We start from the raw sequence: 24,434 nt of genomic DNA on the forward strand, positions 1-24,434 counted from the left end.
TCATAACGAACTGGACTTTTGATATTTAAATGCCATCCATGTAGGTTATTGTAGATTATTGTCAGTGAAGTTATGTTTGCAATACGTATAGTAATTATGTAGAAAACTAGCAAGTGATAGCTTAGTGACAATATTAATAATATTTATAAAATAAATATTAGTTGATAAGATTGATACTAAGTAATTTTATTTTGTTTGACAACTTATTGGCTGAGATAAGAAGACTAACCTCTATACTGGGCTCTCTTTCAATTTTCTTCCTTTCTTTTTTTCTCTTTTTCCGTCCCTGTAACGTTACATCCGCGGGGTTTAGATGCCTCATTTTTGATGAAAGCGCAAGATGAGCACTTGCCTGACCTAACGCCTGAACTAATAATCAATAATCACCATCGATTCAATCTAATAATCAGGTTGATAAGTAATAAAACGTGTGGCTGAGGGGGCGCCCTATGATGATCATGTTTAATGAACATTGTTGTATTTCGCTTGTTCCGATTCTATGCTTAATGGGTAGTAATGCGCGGCACTAGAGCGCGCTCGCGCCCCTAACACAATTGTCGCCCTAGGCAACCGCCTAGCTCGCCTATAGCAAACGCCGGCCCTGCATATCAATAGTGTGAAATCTCGTAGAATGTATATTCCAAAATGAGTTTTGGCGTGCAAATGCTACGCAGTTTTTCGCGTTTATATGATACGCACTTAATGGCATGTATATGACACGCTCTTGGATAGGATTAGGGTGGTGGGGTGGGGAGTTCGTACGTATAATACGCCGTAAAGTGCGTATCATATGCATGCGAAAAACTGCGTAGCATATGCACGCCAAAATGAGTTTTGTTTCCACGAGATTGCACACTCGTACTATTTATATGCATTTTCGTGAGAACGGGCTCATCACAAGATAAAGAACAACATTCAGCAGGTTTACATGGACAGCAGTAATCTAATTATTGACCTTATTCTGAATAAGAAAATATTCTGATTACAGGTATTTAAATGAGTTGCTTTTAGAGAACTCCGTTCATGGTTCCGTTTTACATGTTATAGAACATAGATTGATTATGGCACATCATTATGTCCCATTCCACGCTATGTTCTTCAATATCCAATCATAGCGTGACTTTGGCAGGTCTGTTAATTTTATGGGCTCAGGAAACCCGCTGTAATTTTACCTGCGGGTGTCGATTACAGATACAAACTTATTGTATTTTACTTTTACAATGAGCATAATAATTACAACAAAAATTAAAATATATAGAGAGGACGCAGTGTTCAGAATGAACAGTCAAGCTAAACACACGCCACCCATAGCAACGCGTTATGGCAACGACATTTCAGACTGACAGATAGAACGTAAATGGGACTTTTCCACCATTTGTTACTGTTTTGTACACGTTGTTATATTAATTCAAATTCCAATTCTGTTTTATTGGCCACAATATTATCGACGATTATTGAGAGGGGCACTTTTGATTAATTTTCAAAAAGGGGAAAGGCTTGAACCCCCAAAGCCTCCCCTCTGCACTTCCCTGTTGTGCGTAACGTTATGTGACCTGTCACAAAATGCGGCGAAATCTCCGACACAACGTTAATAGTTAGATTAAGGTGTGTACATGTCTGTAATGCTCTCCGATAATGGGATTAAAATAGGCATACTCCACATGTCTTAATCTGATTTATGTTTAGATTATGACTTTAATCAGATTAAGGGAATTCGCAATCGCTCTCTTCATGGTAGCCTCTTAATCAGAGTATTGTCTTAATCAGATTAATATCGGAGTATTGTTGTCCATGTAAACGTAGTCAGTGAGAATGTAGTACATCTGGATTATCTACATATTACACACACACTCATACAAAATGTATATAGGTACATTTTCTTGGTTGTGAAGTAATTACTTATTCCAATTAAGTACTCAAGAGCACTGTAAAAAAAAATCAGGTCACCAACTGAAAATTTTCTAGTGACCGATCACATCTAAAACTTTTAGTTGGCCAAATATAATTTCTGTGAATTAAATTGCATCAATTCAAAGAAATTCAATTTGGCCAACTGAAAAATGTATCAAATAAATGTATCGAAAATTATAAACTGGAGACATGATTCATTTATTTTTTTGCCGTGAGAGACTGCTAAAACAGACAATATTCTATAATGTATATAGCAAGTCTATAATGTATACATCACCTAATATTAACTTCTTTTTATTAAATACAATTGTGTCAATATCACATTTGAGATTCCGTAAAACAGAAATTTTGCTTTTGTGGTATTGCTTAGCTATATCCTGTCAGAAAGAAACAAACACACACTTTTTTTTTTTTTTTGCCCAAATCTTAAATTTGTGGGGCTGCAAGACCTGTTTCAATGGAATCATAGCAAAGGCCAGTCCTGTTAATGACTAACGCCCATTAACAAAGGCTAAATATAATTGAAATCTGCAACTGAACTGCAGCTGTAAAGCTAACCAAAATATTCAATAATGACATTATGCAATGACCATAAAAATCAGCCTTGCAATTATGCGGCTTCATAAAAGTCAGCAGCACTATGCGACTGCATTGCAGATATATAACATCCACAGCCAGTTTTGATGCCTTATACCACTTTTACTAATGCAGTTTTCTGCTGTTTCAGTTTAATCCATCTTGAAGGTTATGCTTTTGAATGCAATTATATAGTCAAAGCAGATTATGCTGCACTGAGACAGGCCAGTGTTGAGCCAGCCAAATAAACCCATTGAGTTTCTCCATTCAGCGAGGCTGGACACTGACAGCAGCACCTGACACTATCAAGGGCCCAGCTGTTCCCCGGCCAGTGCGATTACAGATAATAAATGTCTTATGAATGGAGACACAAATTCATATACACACACACACACACACAGGATGAGCCTCATCACGAAGTCATAAACATCCAAACACACACACACACACACACACACACACACACACACACACACACACACACACACACACACACACACACACACACACTACATGTGATCTACATATTCAGTTAATATTGGGATGAACCACATACTGCATCTATATAAAGCATGCAATTTCTTTTCGTGCCATACTGAATTACCCCCACTTGAGAATTCCAGAAATCTTTTTGAACAACATTCCCTCAGCATCTGCTTTACTTTCATTAGTATCGTTTCCATTACAGTTTCCATGAACTTAGCCAGAATGGGTTTTTTAGCTAGCAACACTAACTTGGCAGTTTCGAGCTACAGTTGGAAGCAGTTTCATCATTTCACACTGTTTGGAGACTGTAATCAGGAATAAGATTGAAAAAAATCCACTTTAAAGCAACCCAGCAACATTTAAAGTAAACCACACTGCAAAGACTCTCTTCAGTAATTTAGCAAATGAAACTGTACAATTCATCGATATCCCTTTCAATATAATAGAATGATTTATTATGGCTGTCACTTCACACGAGACCATAAAGTCCGATCACTCGAAACACCGAACGCAACATAAATCCAAAATACGGCAGTAAAATGATCAATATCACATCAACATTACAACCCCACGGTCCCTCTTTCAGAAGATTAGACATCAATCTGTCAAGTGGCTTGACTTCAATAAGCAGGGGAAGCAACATTTTTCTAAACATTCTAACCAAATCTGAAAAAATATGCACTTTTACTGTATAATGACCGCCTGTATCAAAGAAATATTTTACCCCAAAAAATGGAAATTCTCAATCATTTACTTACTCTCATATAATTCAAAAGACACATATAAAATGGATGTCACTGGTGACCAAAGTGTTTGGTTACGGATATGGCTCCACAAAAGAAACCAAGTCAAGCAGGTTTGAATCATTTGGAAGTTTGAGTAAATAATGACAGATTTTTCATTTTAGGACGAACTACCCTTTAAAAAGGTAAACTAATACAAATAAATAAAAGAGTGTTTGAAAAGATCTCTAATGTACCCGACACAAACAGATTCTCTGATGAAACAAAACTCTACTTTCAGCCAACTCAATCTGGTGCCAGATAATAGTTTTAAATGAGATTTGAAGAATTATGTTTATTTTAGCATCATTCAGAGCTCCAAGTGTCACTCTCTGAAATTAGATCACCAGTTGCTGTGCCAAATGCATCAGAAGTAAACATTTGCCTCATCCTCATCTTTTTTTTTTCTAACTGAATGCAAACTGCAGCATTTCTTTTTTTACAAAACCTAAATTAATGGGTTTTCATGGAATTGGTTAAAAAAATACACATAAAAAATAGCTATGCCTATAGGACAAGGGAAATATGAGGCAAAATCTTGACAGTTCATCTAAAAATCCTAATTTACTTACTCGCCTCGTCATTCCAAACCTGCTCGACTTCCTTTCTTCTATGTAACAACTAACAGTGGAACATGACAAAGTTTAAGTCATTTTTGTACGCTTCCCTAACTAACTTCCCACTTACCCCTTCTTCACTTGGATGTACGTCATTGCTAACTGGTGGAACCCTTGCAATGGGTTTAACCGGAGAACCCAAAGCCCTTGCTCAGTTGTTGGTTTATTAAGTGTGAGCACAGAGTTGCGGTTGTGACGGCAAAATCGTGTTGTGATCTACGAATCTGCCTGAAATGAACATGAGTAGACTCACTCGCTTGGTCATAATCAATGGGTCCAAATAAACTTCCCTTGTCCACTTTATGTTGAATGCACTTGAAATGGTGAGGGAAGTTTGCGGATGTTGAGTTAAACGTACCCCATGTTTTGGTTACCACTGACTTCCATCATATGGACATTTGGAGACTTTTTTCGAAATATCTTCCTTTATGTTCCTCAGAAGTAAGTCAGTCATGATATGAGGGTGAGTAAATGATGACAATTTTAGGTGAACCATTAGCTTACTATATGACGACACCCATTTTCTCAGAGATTTACCTTTTTTGTTGGGGGAAGCCCAGGAGATGATCCGTCTGACCAGACAGCAGTTGAGCAGCACTTTCTTGGAAAGGCCGTGATTCTTGCGAAACTGAGACAGGTCTTCGTCCCACTGAGTCCTCTTGACTGGGCTGGACATGGTCACACTACAACTATTCAAACCCAGTAGCTGCTGTTAAAATTATATCATTGGACTTTCTTCCTAAGATTCAGGAATAATTTACACTTTCTTTTCCCCTAGTCGGCAGAGGTTAAATAAAATATAACTATAAGAAAACTGGTGGTGATAAGAAAAGGGGTGATTAACAGATGTTTACCGAGTAGATCGTTCTCTGGGATGCGTGTCCATAAAAATCGAATGTAAAGAGTTTTATCTCTAAAAACAGATTAGCTTATAACGCTTGTCTATGGGGCAAAGGGTAAGTGAAATTGAATCGCTAGTTAATACCACTAACAAGGCTCAAAATAGCCTCACACTAACACGGTAGCATAATGAGGGTCCTTACATGCAAACCGAAGCATTGAGAACTTTGTAAGTGTACAAACAGTTTAATAAGAAGATACTTTATAAACACAGTGCATTACATGTTTACGGTCAGGCACCATCTTGGAAAACAGTCTCGACTAGTCGAGCAACGAACGCTGTTCTAAGTGAGCTGGTCGATAGGAATTCAGGTTGTGAAATCTAATTACATGTACATTTTTATTTTTATTTATTTATTTTATCTGTTGCGTTCAGTGCTTTCTTCTGGAAAAAACGGACCATATGAGATTCCAAGTCACAGTGCTACCATGTTAGTGTGAGGCTATTTTGAGCCTTGTTAGTGGTATTAACTAGCGACCGTTATAAGCTAATCTGTTTTAGAGATAAAACTCTTTACATTCGATTTTCATGAAAACGCATCCCAGAGAACGATCTACTCGGTAAACATCTGTTAATCACCCCTAGGGTCATTTCTCACCGGAGTTTTCCTTTAATTACTATGTAACATTTAAATTAATCATTTGCTACTGCACTTATTGTGTACATGTGTTTCCCAACCCGTTCCTGGAGGCACACCAACAAGACACATGTCTGAACTCTTCCTAATTAAACACACCTGATTCAACTCATCAGCTTATTAGTGGTGACTCCAAGACCAAGGATAAACTTCCTGGAAGTCAGGAGTGAGCATCCCTATGCCCTACTTACTCCGAAGGCCAGAGCCCTTGTGTGGGCACTTGTGTGTAATAACTTGGCGAAGGGAGCAATTCAAGACCATGTCATTTCCTCATTAGCTTCACGTGGAATGATGCCATGAGAAAGCTAGGTAGTGACAACAGAAATGTTTTAATGCTGTTAATGGGATATAAACAAATAAATGTGCATTTATTATGACATTTTAAAATATGCTTTATATGTGTTCCCAATCTGCTCTCAACTTTCTAAGTTAAGCACTAAACAAAGCATTACACACATTTCTTACCTAAGAAAGTCTGCCCCTGTAGTAAATTCGATCCCTTAAAGCTCATCTTTGATAACCAAAATTACATATTTAAAGTTTTTGTTTTTGTTTTTCCTGTGAAAATATATTCCTGCATTAAAATAGCTTGAATGGAATTCTACACCCTTGCTTCATATACAGGTCCTTCTTTAAAAATTAGCATATTGTGATTCAGTTCATTATTTTCCATAATGTAATGATAAAAATTAAACTTTCATATATTTTAGATTCATTGCACTCCAACTGAAATATTTTATGTCTTTAATTGTTTTAATACTGATGATTTTGGCATACAGCTCATGAAAACCCAAAATCTCAAAAAATTAGCATATCATGAAAAGGTTCTCTAAACAAGCTATTAACCTAATCATATGAATAAACTAATTAACTCTAAACACCTGCAAAAGATTCCTGAGGCTTTTAAAAACTCCCAGCCTGGTTCATTACTCAAAACCACAATCATGGGTAACACTGCCGACCTGACCCTATCCAGAAGGCCATCATTGACACCCTCAAGCGAGAGAGTAAGACACAGAAAGAAATTTCTGAATGAATAGGCTGTTCCCAGAGTGCTGTATCAAGGCACCTCAGTGGGAAGTCTGTGGGAAGGAAAAAGTGTGGCAAAAAATGCTGCACAACGAGAAGAGGTGACCGGACCCTGAGGAAGATTGTGGAGAAGGACCGATTCCAGACCTTGGGGGACCTCCGGAAGCAGTGGACTGAGTCTGGAGTAGAAACATCCAGAGCCACCGTGCATAGGCGTGTGCAGGAAATGGGCTACAGGTGCCGCATTCCCCAGGTCAAGCCACTTTTGGGCTACAGAGAAGCAGCACTGGACTGTTGCTCAGTGGTCCAAAGTACTTTTTTCAGATGACAGCAAATTTTGCATGTCATTCGGAAATCAAGGTGCCAGAGTCTGGAGGAAGACTGGGGAGAAGGAAATGCTAAAATGCCTGAAGTCCAGTGTCAAGTACCCACAGTCAGTGATGGTCTGGGGTGCCATGTCAGCTGCTGGTGTTGGTCCACTGTGTTTTATCAAGGGCAGGGTCAATGCAGCTAGCTATTATGAGATTTTTGAGCACTTCATGCTTCTATCTGCTGAAAAGCTTTCTGGATATGAAGATTTCGTTTTTCAGCACAACCTGGCACCTGCTCACAGTGCCAAAACCACTGGTAAATGGTTAACTGACCATGGTATTACTGTGCTCAATTGGCCTGCCAACTCTCCTGACCTGAACCCCATAGAGAATCTGTGGGATATTGTGAAGAGAAAGTTGAGAGACACAAGACCCAACACTCTAGATGAGCTTAAGGCCGCTATCGAAGCATCCTGGGCCTCCATAACACCTCAGCAGTGCCACAGGCTGATCGCCTCCATGCCACGCCGCATTGAAGCAGTCATTTCTGCAAAAGGATTCCCAACCAAGTATTGAGTGCATAACTAAACATAATTGTTTGAAGGTTGACTTTTTTTGTATTAAAAACTCTTTTCTTTTATTGGTCGGATGAAATATGCTAAATTTTTGAGATAGGAATTTTGGGTTTTCATGAGCTGTATGCCAAAATCATCAGTATTAAAACAATAAAAGACCTGAAATATTTCAGTTGGTGTGCAATAAATCTAAAATAAAATGAAAGTTAAATTTTTATCATTACATTATGGAAAATAATGAACTTTATCACAATATACTAATTTTTTGAAAAGGACCTGTATGTAGACCCACAAATATGCAAATGAGCCCCGCCTCCACTCAGTCATACATGGGCTGCATCCGAAACCTGTAAACTGCTGCCTTCGGAGGACACATTTCAAGGCAGGAAGGCATCAAGGCACGTCTGTATCTAATGTTTGCTTCACTCCTGAGATACCTTCATCTGAACGATTTTTGAAGGCAGCATAAATGTATCCTTTGCTGCCTTTGATATCCCACAATCCTGTGCTTTCAATTCAGTGACAGATGAGCTGAGGGAAAAAGATGGAGTCCAAAACCACTTTTTTTACCACTTTTCCACTTCTGATGTCAATTTTAGTGAGAAATTACTAATTTAGAAATTAAATAGGCCTATTTGTTTATTTCACACCAAAGCTATCTCTATCTTGCTATAGATCATTGAACTGTTACACTGCCTTAGAAGTCTGTCTGAAATCAGTTTCGTGAGGTGCCTTCATGCTGCCTTACAAGCCATTGTCTCATAAGGCAGCGAGGCAACAAGTGAGCTGCCTAGGTTTTTGGACGCAGTCAGGGTCTACAAGGTCAATGTATCAGAGCGGTAATGCGTTTCATAAATTGCTCTTTACAACGTCGGACACCTAACAGTAATTAATATGATTAGCCTTTTGCTTGACTATGTTATCAAACAGCAAAAAAAATGTGTTGCTAATGTTACACAAATCTAGCCTAGAAATCTAGACACACCCTACTGGCAGCAAATCTAATCTGCCCGCGCGTGTTGTCTAGCAACTCTCAACACCCTGCTGAGCTTTAAACGCCAAACTCTGGTCGGGCCAATCACATTGTGCATAGAGTCGGTGGGCGGGGCTTAACATAATGACGACAGTAGCGCCTGCGTGCTTCTAGCTTTCTTTTACTGTCTATGGCTTTTAGTAAACTTAGAAACTGGCGAACGGCGGTCTTTCGAATCAGCTTTGAGTTGACCGTGACTCTGGAAGACTTGGAGTTAAGCTTTTCTCTGAGAAAAGAACAAAGAACGACACTGAAGTCATTCTTAAGAAATGTGAAGATGTGTTCGGAGTCTTGCTGACCGGATGCGGCGAAAGTTTAATCTTTCAACGAGCTCTGCTTCACCTTCGTTGCTCTGGTTGGTTGTAGCGATATCCAATTGCGTGCACACCGTGCAGAGGGAGTCTGAAAGACAACCGTTTATCCCGCCCCTCGGATTGAGCCCTGTCAGTGGTGAGTTTCCAGACCAAGCATCTTGATGTGGGTCTGGCTTGTCAGGCTAACACAAATCATGATCCCGTTCACATGATCACCGTTCATCTCACTCCTTCTAAAAATCAGCATCCTCACAACTTCAAAGGCAAATAATTCATCATAACATCCTAATATACATAATTTAAATAATTCATGCACTATACGGCTTATGTATAGCGCATGAATTTTTCATATCAACAGAAAAATATACTGGGATAACCTGGCTTCAGAACGGTCTGTTAATGATATGCTAAAGCCCGCCCCCTCCTGTTTGGATCGGTCACAAGGTAGTTTGTGACATAAGAAACACCAGCATTTTTTGGAGATTGTCTTTGGTTCACTGAAGTTTCAAGGAGAAAATACTAAGCAATGGCATTGACTTATGAATTTGCACATGGTTTGTCTTAAAGGGTTAGTTCACCCAAAAACGAAAATTATGTCATTAATTACTCACCCTCTGGCTCAGAAAGGCCTTCATTGACACCAATGTCATTTCCTCTCTCAAGACCCATAAAAGGCACTAAAGACGTCGTTACAAAGCCCATCTCACTACAGTGGCTCTACAATCATTTTATGAAGTGACGAGAATAGTTTTTGTGTGCAAAAAAACCCTAAATAACAACTTATATTGTGATGGGCCGATTTCAAAACAGCTTCGAACCGCTATGAATCACGTGACTTTGGTGATCCGAATCATGATTCGATACGGTGAATCATTACAGTTCGAAGCTTTGTTTTGAAATTAGCCCATCACTATAAAAGTCGTTTAGTTTTAATTTGCGCACAAAAACAATTCTCGTGACTTCATAAAATGATTGTAGAGCCTCTGTAGTGAGATGGGCTTTGTAACGACGTCTTTAGTGCCTTTATGGGTCTTGAGAGAGGAAATGACATTGGTGTCAATGAAGGCCTGTCTGAGCCATCGGATTTCAACAAAAATATCTTCATTTGTGTTTTCAAGATGAACGGAGGTCTTGCGGGTCGCAAACGACATGAGGGTAAGCAATTAATGACATAATTTTCATTTTTGGGTGAACTAACCCTTCAAAGCATATTAATAACACCACACAGACATATAAACAACATGATTTTTACCTGGGTGGTCTTTAAACTAAATATGAAAATTATGGCAAAAAAAATGGGTTTATAAAATCACAACAAAACAAAACAACTTGAATTATTCTGTTTATACGCTAACTCCAACTATCTCGCCATGTCTAAATTTAAAATGAATCATGAGGGTTCGCCATCTGGGATCACATGACCATAAATGATTAAATTACTTCCTTGAGGTGACGTTGCATGTTCCCATCTCAAACGGACTTGTGGAAGGGCCCTTTGTGAAGGGATTCAGTGCACTGTGCACAGCACAAATGGCATCCGCTTCCCGAAGGGTGCAAAAACACTTTTTGGAATTCGCCCCAGAAATATATGGGTCAGATAAAGGAGACATCCAAAATGTGCACTGTTGCTGTGTCTCCAGAAACAGGGTTGGGTAAAACTAGTGTACATACATGTTTTAACATTGTACTTATATAAAAAATAAAATACCTGCATGCAATTACAGCGGTAATTAATTTCTGTAATTACATACATAATTACACTTAACCCACCCTTAAACCAATACTTCCAAACCTGTTCCTGTATCCTTCGTAATAGCAGCAGTGTTTTGCAATACATCAACACAATAAGTACATTGTACCTAACATGTTTTAATGTAAGTACATAAAAGGCACCTGATATAAAGTGTGAGCAAAATCGCATCTTAGAATAGAGTTCCCAATACTGCATTGAATGGCAGAAGGGTTTGAATATCCTCTTCTATATAATAGCAACTAGTAGGAGTTAACAACAGACGAACTTAACATCTACACATTGAAGAATACATTAAACTACAGGTACATGAGGCAAAAAGCTCCTGTTCTCCTTCAGGAATGTAACTGAACTACATAGTTAATTCTGTTTTAAATGAAGCAGCATAACTGAACCCACAAAAGAGTCTTGCACTCTCTCCTCCAGCGAGAGTATTTTCTTACCTTGTGGGCTTAGAGCTGCTGAACCTTCGCCGGCTTCACAGAAACACAAAGATGCTCAGGTTTCACGCAACTGAACTCTTTCTCTTATTTCGTGTGAGAAAAGAGGAGGGGAGGGGAGGATGAGAGATACTCCCGGTGATCAGACTGTCTGCTGGTGGGCTCAAGCCTTTATCCGCCCCTCTCTCACTATAGGGGACGGCCAAACATCATCAGCATCTGCAACTGAGAGTGACCAATCAGAGAGCGGCATGATGATTCAAGCTAATGATGGACACTTTACTCATAGGACCCATGGGAAGTATACTTTTCTGTTGAGGAACACACACACACACACATAAGCTGTCATTCTCTGCCCTCGCTGTCACACATGCACACACAAACACAGAGCCAATAATGAAGTGTTGGATCGCAGACAGATTCCCCTGCTGATCTGCTGCCATATTTAGCAACATTTAGACCCCCCACCGAACCTCCCATGAAATCACTCAGCGTGCTGCATATACACAAATCAACAGGGACAACTATACTGAGAATACTCACACCCTGAACGCACCTGATCCTGTCAGCTGATGATTTAGTTTCAGATGCTATACAATAACGACCATGTTTACATGCACATCATTTTAAGATCTATTGTCACCATGAAATCAACATTTTTTGGGGGGTAAATATTGCAGTTTATTATAAATGATTTATCCTTGAACATCATGCGCCTCGTTGTATTTAGTAAAATATATTCCTGTCTCTTGCAGCAAAATCTCTTCTCTTCTATAATAATGAGTTTAGAGCAGGGCAACATGTCACTCACATGAGATCAACCAATAGCAAACCACAAACATCTAATCAATTCCCAATGGACAAAATCAAGTCCCACCCTAGTCAAGTCAAGTCAACTTTATTTACAGTATATAGCTCTTTTACAATGACAATTGTTTCAAAGCAGCTTCACGGTGTTAAACAGGAAAATATTGCAACAAAATTTGATTCAAAAGGCGACAGTGGCAAGGAACCAAAACTCCATCAGGGCATGATTGGGGAAAAATAAACCTTGGGAGAAACCAGGCTCAGTCGGGGTGCCAGTTCTCCTCTGGCCTATTAACCCTTAAAGGTCCACTGAAATCAAAATTTAAGTTTTTTAGCTTTTAGTATGACTGTATTAGCCTTAAAGTTATGAATAAGCTGGTATGTTCCAAAACTATGACAACATTTGCATTTAGGAGATATATGCATTCAAAATGTACAGTCTCCCACTTCCGCTAAAACGAATCTCAGATTTTGGTGACGTCATCGCAGACTTGACTTTCTCGTCAAATCTTCTGTTCAATCAAAATGCTCTCTAGAATCTAAAGCCCGCCCCCTACACTGCTGAAGCTGCTACTGAAATCGGTCAGTTGTTAACACACATTTACTAATTTCTACACGGTGAAAGGCACATAGAACACTATATATGTGATAGGAAACCGTTCAGTGTAAATATGCTTTCATTGGAGGCAAATGAAATCTGTTTTCTTGTTAGTTTCACGCACCGCAGCAGCGCACACACCCCAATGGCTCTGGTCTAAATTTAGACTACAGACACGACAGCGCAGCGCGGATCATATGCGCGAGTCCACGCTTACAACAAACATATCGACCCATTTGAATTCTGCACAGAATGCTGCATTTCAAAGCGATATGGAGGAGATTATGATGGTAAACAGTGTTAGAGGAAACTGGCTTTACCAAACAGAGGAGGTCCGCTCTTGCGCTCTAGTCAAACTGTATATTAACGAAACGCTATTGGCTGTTTCAAAAAAGGGGAGGAGCTGCAAACAGCTGAAGCCGTTTCAGGGGAAATTACGCCAACACATTGAATAATGCGGCGCGGTCCAAAGCACTTCAGTGGACCTTTAAAGACTGAGACAGCCGCCTGCGGCTAAAAATAACTATCTATCTAAAATGTTTAATAACTTTTAAACAGCTAATCCAATCTGTATGCTGTAAACTGCACCGCAAAGAGGAGACTCTCCGCTTTCCATATCTTGCAAATGATCATTCAGAGCCAATTGCAATCCCGCAATTTTTACATTCAAAAACATCATAATGAATAAGTAATAGGATATTTTCTATCCTGGTTTTGCAGCTCTCTCCTGGAATGCTTGGTTTTTATGGGCGTGCCACACTGAAGACTTGGAAGTAAACACCCCCTTCTATGATTGGATAAGCTTTGCATATTTAATGAGCTTCAGCTCCCCCACGAGTAGACATGAGAGATTGTTTTGAAAGCATGTGGGGAAACGGCAACCGGAATGATTCTCTCACAGGGCTGGGCCATTCAAGAACAGACACAGAGTTACTCCTTTGTTATTTTAGCTGTGTGCTTAGGGTCATTGTCTTGTAGGAAGGTGAACCTTCAGCCCAGTCTGAGGTCTTGAGCACTCTGGTGAAGGTTTTCGTCCAGGATATCCCTGTACTTGACCACATTCATCTTTCCCCTCAATTGCAAACAGTCGTCCTGTCCCTGCAGCTGAAAAACACCCCCATAGCATGATGCTGCCACCACCATGCTTTAATATTGGGACAGTATTGGAAAGGTGATGAGCTGTGCCTGATTTTCTCCACACATACCGCTTATAATTAAGGACAAAAAATTCTATCTTTGTCTCATCAGACCAGAGAATCTCATTTCTCACCATCTTGGAGTCCTTCAGGTGTTTTTTAGAAAAACTCCATGCAGGCTTTCATGTGTTTTTCACTGAGGAGAGGCTCCGTCGGGCCACTGTCATAAAGCCCCAAATGGTGGAGGGCTGCAGTGATGGTTGACTTTCTACAACTTTATTCTATCTCCTGACTGCATCTCGGGAGCTCAGCCACAGTTTTTAGAGTATGGCCCTGTATGATATGGGCATGCGCACATAAACCAGAACTAGAGCAAGAGCTTCAACAGCGAGCTTCGTTTGGGTTACAGAAGTTGGCAGCAGTGCTGTCATTTTGTTTTTAGACCACAAAATTAACAAATGTCACTAAAGATTTGTGTTTCTTGTTGTGAGGAAAAGATAACCTTTTTTAACTTAAATAAACCAGCGTGCGGAGCCCCGCACATGACATGCAGTAAAAAACTAGTAGGCTAAATCGTACGCACGATTTACTATTTCGTTCCCTCAATTCATAAATCGTGCACACGTTTTACTATTTTGTTCCCTCGATTTATAAATAGTGCGCACCTTTTACTAATCCGTTCCCTCGATTTATAAATAGTGCGCATCTCGGGAGCTCAGCCACAGTGATCTTTGGGTTCTTCTTTACCTCTCTTATCAAGGCTCTTCTCCCCCAATAGTTTGCCCGGACAGCCAGCTCTAGGAAGGTGGTCTGGTCGTCCCAAACGTTTCCCATTTAAGCATTATGGAGGCCACATTATGGTGTTCCGCTCTTAGGAACCATAACTGCAGTAGAATTTTTTTTTGCAACCTTGGCCAAATCTGTGCCTTGCCACAATTCTGTCTCTGAGCTCTTCAGGCAGTTCCTTTGACCTCATGATTCTCATTTTCTCTGATATGCACTGTGAGCTGTAAGGTCTTATATAGACAGGTGTGTGGCTTTCCTAATCAAGTCCAATCAGTATAATCAAACACAGCTGGACTCAAATGAAGGTGTAGAGCCATCTCAAGAATGATCAGAAACTGACAGCACATGAGATAAATATATGAGTGTCACAGCAAAGGGTATGAATACCTAAGACCATGTGATATTTCAGTTTTTCTTTTTTAATAAATCTGCAAAAATGTCAACAATTATGTGTTTTTCTGTCAATGTGGGGTGCTGTGTGTACATTAATGATAAAAAACAAACAAACAAATATTTTAGCAAATGGCTGCAATATAACAGAGTGAAAAAACTAAGAGGGTCTGAATATTTCCCGTACCCACTGTGTGCCCCCTAGGTGAATTCAAGTAAATTCAGGTGCTTTGCCATTAAAATGACTGGGGGAAAAATATCCCAATTATCCTGAATTAGCCCTATAAAACTATGGCTAATATTATGGCACATATTATTTAATCCAATCAACCAACTGTATTACAGGAAACCAGAATATTGATCAAATCTACGTCTTTTCATGACATACATAATTTGAAACACCCCCATTATAGAACACATATAATGATAAAGAACCACATTTTGAATGACCAATATTTTTCATGTGCGCGATGACAGCATTTACAGAGCATACAGGGATATTAGTGGGATTTCAGTCTAGCAGTGGAATTCACCCTCTAAACAAAATAGCCTGAATTCACACAGGGAGGTTCACATTCACAGGTGCATTAAAAAAAGATTGATCTATCAGCCTGCAGAGAGAAATCCAATAAGACAAAACAATCACAGCTCCAGAGCTTCACAATATCATTATCCTCCTCTCGCTCTGCTGTTTCAGTTTTGGGCTAATGTGACTGATTAATCACAGAAATTATTAACAACAAATAGCAGTGAAAAAATTCAATTATCACTAAGTCTGGGCCATCATGATGCATTTTGACATTCTAGATATCAACTAAATAAAATCAATTATACTTATGACACGGTTCAATTAGTGCTGTGAGTTAAATGAAAATGCAAGCTAACTGCCGCACCACTCCACTGCTCTGTAGTTAGAAACCTATATTGATCTCAAGATGAAACCAGAGAAATCAAGACACCACACAACCACTGCTATAGTACAAGACAGTCTACTGTGAATTCTGCTTGATGTTAATGCATTTTCCTGTAAATGCATTTTGAAAATATGATCCCTAAAACAATACTAGATTTTCAAGTATTTTGAAAAGACACCCTAAAAAACACATAGCAGTTATGTTACTACAAATAATTTTTACATGTATTATTTAGGGGGTGCTATTTGTATTGTAATGTTTTTTTTTATGCATTCTAGGGGTTGCTAGAATTCTACGGAGTATGCATTTATTTATCATTTTTAACTGTTCAAAACAGAGCGTGCATGTCAGGAATTGTTTATCCTGTTGCGCCCTCTATAGGCCAGCGACTAGTCGACGTCAAGCTTAAAGTGTCATGACAGAGCATTAAGGTAGACTAATAAACCAGTGTGCGGAGCCCCGCACATGACATGCAGTAAAAAACTAGTAGGCTAAATCGTACGCACGATTTACTATTTCGTTCCCTCAATTCATAAATCGTGCACACATTTTACTAATCCGTTCCCTCGATTTATAAATAGTGCGCACCTTTTACTAATCAGTTCCCTCGATTTATAAATAGTGCGCACCTTTTACTAATCCGTTCCCTCGATTTATAAATAGTGCGCACCTTTTACTAATCCGTTCCCTCGATTTATAAATAGTGCGCACCTTTTACTAATCAGTTCCCTCGATTTATAAATAGTGCGCATGTTTTACTAATTCGTCCCCTCAAATTTGTTAAATCGTGCGCACGTTTAACTAATTTGTTCCCTCGATTTACTAAATCGTGCGCACAATTTATAAATCAAGGGAACAAATTAGTATAACATGCGCACAATTTATAAATCGAGGGAACAAAATAGTAAATAGTACGCACTATTTACCTTTTTTTTTGCATGTCATGTAAGGGGCTCCATACCAGCGTTAAGGAAACAGTGGATGCAGTTTGTTATTCCGGAGCCACAACTCATTGTTCCTGGTCATTGTTGTCTAGTTCCCGGAGTCAAAATCACAGGCTGAAAATGAGTGAAAGTGTAAAGTGCATAACATTACAACAACACGAACGCATAGTGATTTGAAAGACATCCAGGGAGTGTGTGTGTGCTTGAGATTATTTAGCTCCACCCACTGCACGCCTTCACGAGTTCAGCTATTTTCTGAAAGAATTGGTAGAGCGTATCTGTCTTTTATAAATCTGATCAAACTAAAGAGTCTTCAGACATATGAAGGATGCAATGCTACTCTATATGTACTCAAAATTAACATGCAGAAACTATGTGTGTGTTATGCCCCCTTTAAGACAAGAGTCTTTACACAGCGAGGAGGCTTTATGCAGAACGTCACATTAACAAACAAGAAAACAGGTCTCATCACATTGTGTTTGTCAGAGAAAGTGTTAATAGTAAGAGCTGACGGCAATATCTATGGACTTTTAAGGTAATCAGTTTACTTAGTTATTTTCATTATTGCCGTTTAATTAAATTTTAATATCCGATTGTTAGTAAGAAGACGGAAAATAAAAACATATCAATCTGCATATGCTTTGGACATCATTTATGCTCATCTTTTGTAGCTCTTTTTAAGGCATCGCAAGTAAAATGGCTCTATATTTAACACATTAAGCACATAGAACACACCTGAAATACAAGTGATTCAACCTTGGAATATGGAAATTTGTTGCGCATAACCTGTGTTGAGTTTGATTTGTGCCTGCTCATACAAGCCCAACTATATAGTCTTCTCTGACCCACCTCCACAGCTAACAAAAATATGTTTAAGGAACATTTTGCTAACAAATAAGTTGACTTCAGTCAGAAATCTTGGAGTAATCTTTGATTACCAGCTGTCCTTCAAAGACCACATTTTAAAGACTTATCGGTTATGCAGGTTAGCGCTGCACAACATCAGAAAGATCAGACCGTTCCTAACAGAACATGCAACACAGCTTCTCATCCAGGACCTGGTCATTTCTAGGCTTGACTACTGCAATGCACTCTTGGCCGGACTTCCATCATGTGCAATCAAAACGCTTCAAATGATTCAGAACACAGCGGCATGTCTTGTTTACAATGAGCCCAAAAGGACACGTCACACCTCTTTTAATCTCTATGCACTGGCTACCACTTTCTGTTTGAATCGAGTTCAAAGCTTTGACGCTTGCTTATGGATCCACAACAAGCTCCGCACCAGCATATTTCGAATCGTTCCTACGAGTCTACATCCCCACCAGAAGCCTTCGCTAAGCTAAGGAGTGACGGCTAGCGGTATCATCACAGAGCGAAATCCCTCTCCAGAACATTTTCATTCACCGTTCCCTGTTGGTGGAACGATCTGCCCACCTCGATCCGGATGGCAGAATCACTGACAACATTCAAAAGACAGCTAAAAACTCATCTCTTCCGTGAGCACTTAATCTTAAACAGGCCAAACGTTTGGACACATTACTATTTGTAATGTTTTTTAAAAGAAGTTTCTTCTGCTCATCAAGCCTGCATTTATTTGATCAAAAATACAGAAACATTTTTTAATATGGTGATGTATTATTAAAATTTTTAAATATTTGGTTTTCAATTTATTATACTTTAAATTATCATTTATTTCTGTGATGCAAAGCTGAATTTTCAGGATCGTTACTCCAGTCTTCAGTGTCACATGATCCTTCAGAAATCATTCTAATATTCAGATTTATAAGGAGTATTTTCTGCATTTTCAAATAATATAAATCTCCTTTATTTTTTTTAATCAATTTAACACATCCTTGCTGAAAAATATTTGTGATTTATAAAAAATAAAATAAAATGACTGACCCCAAATTACTGACCAGTAATGTATATTGTTGTTACAAAATATTTCTATTTTTAAAACATTCGCTTCTTTTTTTCCAACTTTGAAAATTAATCCTCATATTAGAATGATTTCTGAAGGATCATGATCACTGAAGAGGAATCATACAGAAAATTCAGCTTTGCATTACAAAAATAAATTATAAAGTATAATAAATGGAAAAACAATTATTTAAAATGTTAATAATATATCACAATATTAATTTTTTTCTGTATTTTTGATCAATAAGCAGAAGAAACTTCTTTCAAAAACATTACAAATAGTAATGTGTCCAAACTTTTGGCCTGTACTGTATGTATGTATGTGTGTATGTATGTGTGTATGTATGTATGTATGTATGTATGTATGTATGTATGTATGTATGTATGTATGTATGTATGTATGTATGTATGTATGTATGTATGTATGTATGTATGTATGTGTGTGTGTGTGTGTGTGTGTGTGTGTGTGTGTGTGTGTGTGTGTGTGTGTGTGTGTGTGTGTGTGTGTGTGTGTGTGTGTGTGTGTGTGTGTGTGTGTGTGTGTATGTATGTATGTATGTATGTATGTATATATATATATATATATGTATTTTTTTTTCTTTTTTTTTTTTCTTTCTTGCAAATTCCTAAATGCATAAATGTAAATGTAAATGAAAACTTTTTTTTCTGAATTTTTTTTTAAGGCTGCATCTGAAAGCTGAGATATGGTTAATTTTTGAAGGCTGCATATGTATCCTTCACTGCCTTTGATATCCCACAATCCTATGTGTCCTATTTCGTGACAGTTGAGCTAAAGAAGATGGCATCTGAAGGTTGTTGTTGGTGGTCAGTTTGTGTATAAATACATTGACCAACGTTTTCCACTTTTGATGTAATTTCTAGCGAGAAATTACAATTGGAGTAATTAAATATTCACTTAGTTCTCACCAAAGCTCTCTCTATTTAGCTAAAATCATTAAACAAAATCAGGTTGAAAACTATAAGATTTGAGACAAGTACAAACAATTTCTTTAGCCGTTACAGTATTGGACTATATGTGTAACACTCTTTTCTTTTCTTTTATCCAGCTAGCTACTGTCCTTTTGAAGATATGTTGTGGTGCGCCATGTTATGCTTTGTGATCTGAGCTCAAAGAGAGTTAATTAGTCCAGTACTGAGAGACTGCACAATCCTGAGCCATTAAATAGACAATAGTCGGATTTAACTGGAAATTAGATACATTCTTTTCATCCAAAGGGAGCTGTCTATCTGAAAATAAGATGATAACCGTATTCTGTCTGAATTAAAAATCATCTTCAGAACAAAATATTTCATTAACTGAGCTACAACACTGGGTTTACATGCACACCAGTAAGCTGATAACTCAAAAAAATCAGCTTATTGAAATAATCAGTTTTCCCCGTTTGCATGCAAACCTGTAAACTGACAATGCAAGTAAACTGCGTTTACATGACTTTATTATGTCTAAAATAATAATGTCTGTATCTGATTTAGAGTATTCTAAATGTTACGCGAGTTGGGATGTTAAATAAAGTGTACACCGTGTCAGCACATTTACGGCTCAAATTATTCTCTCATGCCGTTTTGACTGAACCTCTTCTACTTCTGCTGCATGAGATGAGAACACATCTTAACAATTTTCTGGGTCTTAAAAGAGTCTGTTTTTGTGATATGTCCTTATTTCATGTAAACACTAGCTCGCTGTCTGGATGAGTTTAAATGTACTTTGCGTTTTTTTCCACCTATCGCACATTCAATAAGCCGACAGAAAGCAGGTTAATGCGTTTACATGCAGCACGAAATCGGGGTAAGAGGCAAAAAACTACCTGTCCCGACTTGTGCTTATGCCATTTATGACGGGTTACCACGTTTACATGATCATGTTCATTGTCTGCTTATTATTCATCTTAAGAACGTGCATGTAAACGCACCCACTGTTATGCCTACGTTTGATGTTTTCATGTTAAATACACTTTTGTAAACTTTAAATAAACAGTTACAGAATTTATTAATCTATATAGGTCAATGTACATATCAAATATCATTTCAACATTTTGGTTGTCTAAATTAGGATTATGTAATATGAACAAACATGAATGAACAAATAACAAAAGTATATTTATAATAATAAAGGCTGTAAAAACATTTTAAAATAAAATATTGTATAGGCCCAAGTAAAATATGCTCCAAGACATATTATCTGAAAACTTCTCATCTTATTATCTTATGTATTTTTCTTCGCTTGTTCAAGATTTGTTTTAATCAAAAAGGAGACAAACTGAAGAAGAAATCCCATGTACATGAATACATATATAATACATGTTATTTATGTAGTTGCAGATTTTACACAGCTTTGCCCTAATTTCCCGAGCTCTCATAACTCATTATGACTGTGTGTGTGAATCAGAGGAGGTCTCTAGTCACACCCCTATCACTCTTTCAAAGTCACTGTGGTCATGAGTCTGACACCTGCTGTCTATGGACTCAGCGGGTCTAAACAGAGAACTGTGGACATCAGCTGATGCTGTGTGTGCAGCCATTAACAGCAACCTTGTTCCCCTTCAAAATAGCAGCTTATAGTACAAATCCATTTTGAGTTAGCCTGCATTAATGTCTCAGCCTCAGACATCACGCCCACGGACCGCTGGCTGAACGTCTGATGCATATGGCACACTTTTCTGGAAACACTGGGAGTTTCGAATTCGTCATCTGATTGGTTAAATTCTACAGGATGTCCGCGAGAAGCGTGTGTCGCGATCTTTAATGGTCCGCCTGGAAACATGTTGTGATGCCAAACTCTCTTGTGGAAGAAGAATGCAGTAGTGTTACAACTGTGACAATGAGCGCACACCGGATCAACTAAAGCCTGGATTTTCAAGTATGTAAAGTTTACAGCTCAATTGTTGCAGTAAACTTACACAACATTCCTGAATTAATTATTTATAGATGCACGCCAGTCTGTTATTGCAGGGACACCGACTTCTACATTCTCACGCCCCTAAACATGACCCAAAACAAAAACTGTGATTGGTTGCGTTACATGTCAGTCAAATGTCCTCTTGGGCGGTCATTCATTTTATCACCAATGAAAGCTGCGACAGAGTCCAGACCTTCTACCATCAGTCTAAAGATCTGGTTACGCGAGACTATAACGTGGAGCAAAAGCTTCATCAGCCGGTTTGAGCACAATTAAGTTCAAAGATTTTAACAGACTTTGTAAAATAAACTTTGTATGGGATGACATATTTTTTTAGGCCGAACCTAGAAATCAATTAACATTTTAGTGGTCCAGTTCCATCATCCCAGAATCAATAGGATTTTTAAAAAGCATAGTATTATTTAATGTGTTGACAATTTAGGACATAAGGATTTCTCCTCCTAATCTCCTCCATATCGCTAAAAATAGCATTCTGTGCAGAATTTACCTATCGGTAAGCCCCGCCCCCCCTTAATTACTGTTGCTAACTCGGACAAACAAATGGAGTTTTGAACCGTCTTAGGCCCCAACCACACAGAATATGTTTTTGCAGCAAGAGGCACCTTTTTTAAAATAGATTTCTGTTGGCAGAGAGCTTTATGCGCGCTGTGTATGCACCTCAGACGCCTCACGTTTTAACCGCCTGCTGCATCTCTTGTTTTTGAAGGAGCGCTTGAAGCGCATGCAGTTGGAAAAAAATCAACTCTGGCCGGAAAAGTGCCCGACATCATTGATTTTATATTGTCCAATTGAATTAATGGAGAGGTGGTCCTTCCGTTGTGTTGTCTGTTTGTTACCTTTATTAGACTGACAGGACAGCTGATTTGGAGGTTTCCTAGCAACATAAAAACATGTACAGTACTGCTCTTTTCTAAATGAAAAAAAAACATCAACTAAAAAAGGCAGTGGGGTGCGTCTCGCGCTTTCGAACCTGAAAAACACTTTCTGCGTTTTTGAAGGAGCACTTGGAGTGCATGAAGTTAATAAAAAAATAAGCACTCGATGTCATCGTGGTTTTTTTCTATTGTCCAAATGCATAAATGGAGAGGCAGGCTTTCCATTGTGGTGACCATTACCTTGATTAGACTGACAGGACAGCCGATTCGGGGGCATCCTAGCAACATTTTTAAAAAAGCAGTGCACCGCTCTTTTCTAAATGAAAAAATGTCAACCAAAAAAGGCGCATCTCGCTGCAAATTGTGCTATGTCTGATCGGGCCCTTACAATGACAGTCAACTGATACTCAACTGTCATTGTGTTATGGGAAAATTATAATCACTGATGAAGAATATTGATTATTTAGAGTGTGTTTGTATTCATAAAGGAGCTAATATGTGTGTCTGCCATGCAGGACACTTCTGTGCTGTGTTTAACACTCTTACCATGTGTGGAAAACTACTGAGAGGGATTGTTTTGACAATAGGGGTTTAAGAGATTGTGACTTCTGTTTTGTCTTCAGTTCACACTCGATGCAGGCCTTGATGACTCCATTGACTGTGGCTCTTTCTTGCAAGAAATAAACCTTTATATTATAATTGGCTAATTTTGGTCTCTTATTCAGTGAAGCGACGGAGTTAATATTATTTTGCCATTACACATTGGCTCATCTGCGTCTGAGGGGAGGGGCTTAATCGATAGGTCAATTCAAATAGGTCCAATATATTTTCTGGTATTCACCATGTAGAAAATAATAAATGTGTGAACACGTTCAGCCTCTCTTTATAATAAAGGGTGTGGAACACTTCCGATAGAGAGCGTTTGATTGGACAGGAAAAGTTTAGCATGATGTCATCCATACTGGCGGAAGTCATTGTTTGGAGCACACCAGCTTATAGACAACAGTAAGGCTAGCATATTCATAATAAAATATTCATACATAATTTTTGATTTCATGGGGACTGTAAATGCCTGAAATAAGGCCTGTGGTGAACACGTCATCACACCAAACAGGTGAACTCATATACACACTAGCCTGCTTTACAGCCTCAAAACACATTCATGCACATTATTCCAACTCAAACTTTTAAGGAGATGATAAATGATGATGATAAAGCACAGAGGATAATCTCCATTTGCAGGAACAGTTGCTCATTGTGTGATTGCTTGTTACAGATAGATTTATGCATTGTAATGCTTTGCTGGCATCTATTCTGAATACTTCCTACTCTGTGTACACCCAACTTAATTTTTCAGTTCAAATGGTATTTCATTCAAACAGATCTCGAGACACACACCATCGCACTGCTTTCCCCTGTGAGTCGATGTGAGGGGATGCCCACATCAATTATTTAGCTAATCTACCGTGTAACAAGAGAGAACCAACAAACTGTCAGTCAGCCGGTTACAACAACCCAAAAAACCCACTCAGTGATGCCGATTCAGTGCTTCAATGCAAAGTAAAATGATACAACACCTACAGGTACTCTTAAAATATTACACATAAAAATCTATTGATTAAACTGACCTGTTCATTTGCAATATATGATATAATAAAACATGTTCCTGAGATATATCACATACAAATTCCAATAGCTAATTCATAATAGAAGCTGAACAGTATTTTCTCTAAGTCACAGAACAACCTCACAATCTACCGT

The 24,434-nt window shown here is 38.4% G+C and overlaps 1 protein-coding gene across 5 annotated transcripts in view; it reads right to left on the reverse strand.

Annotated features, from left to right (window-relative positions):
* Positions 1 to 24,434, reverse strand: part of kcnip4a (potassium voltage-gated channel interacting protein 4a) — a 364,749-nt gene that overhangs the window by 322,096 nt on the left and 18,219 nt on the right. The window contains exons 1-2 of one of the 5 annotated variants that reach the window (XM_067420019.1): positions 11,366 to 11,502; positions 4,910 to 5,061 (exon numbers count right to left, since the gene is read on the reverse strand). The exons of the other annotated variants lie outside the window; for them this stretch is intronic. Of the exons in view, the coding sequence (XP_067276120.1) occupies positions 4,910 to 5,048 (139 nt within the window). The 5' untranslated portion in view covers positions 5,049 to 5,061; positions 11,366 to 11,502. Of the gene's footprint in view, positions 1 to 4,909; positions 5,062 to 11,365; positions 11,503 to 24,434 lie in introns of those variants that run through there. 5 annotated transcript variants of the gene reach the window in all.

This window comes from Pseudorasbora parva, chromosome 1, assembly GCF_024679245.1.
Source record: "Pseudorasbora parva isolate DD20220531a chromosome 1, ASM2467924v1, whole genome shotgun sequence".
In the NCBI taxonomy this organism is placed as follows: domain Eukaryota; kingdom Metazoa; phylum Chordata; class Actinopteri; order Cypriniformes; family Gobionidae; genus Pseudorasbora; species Pseudorasbora parva.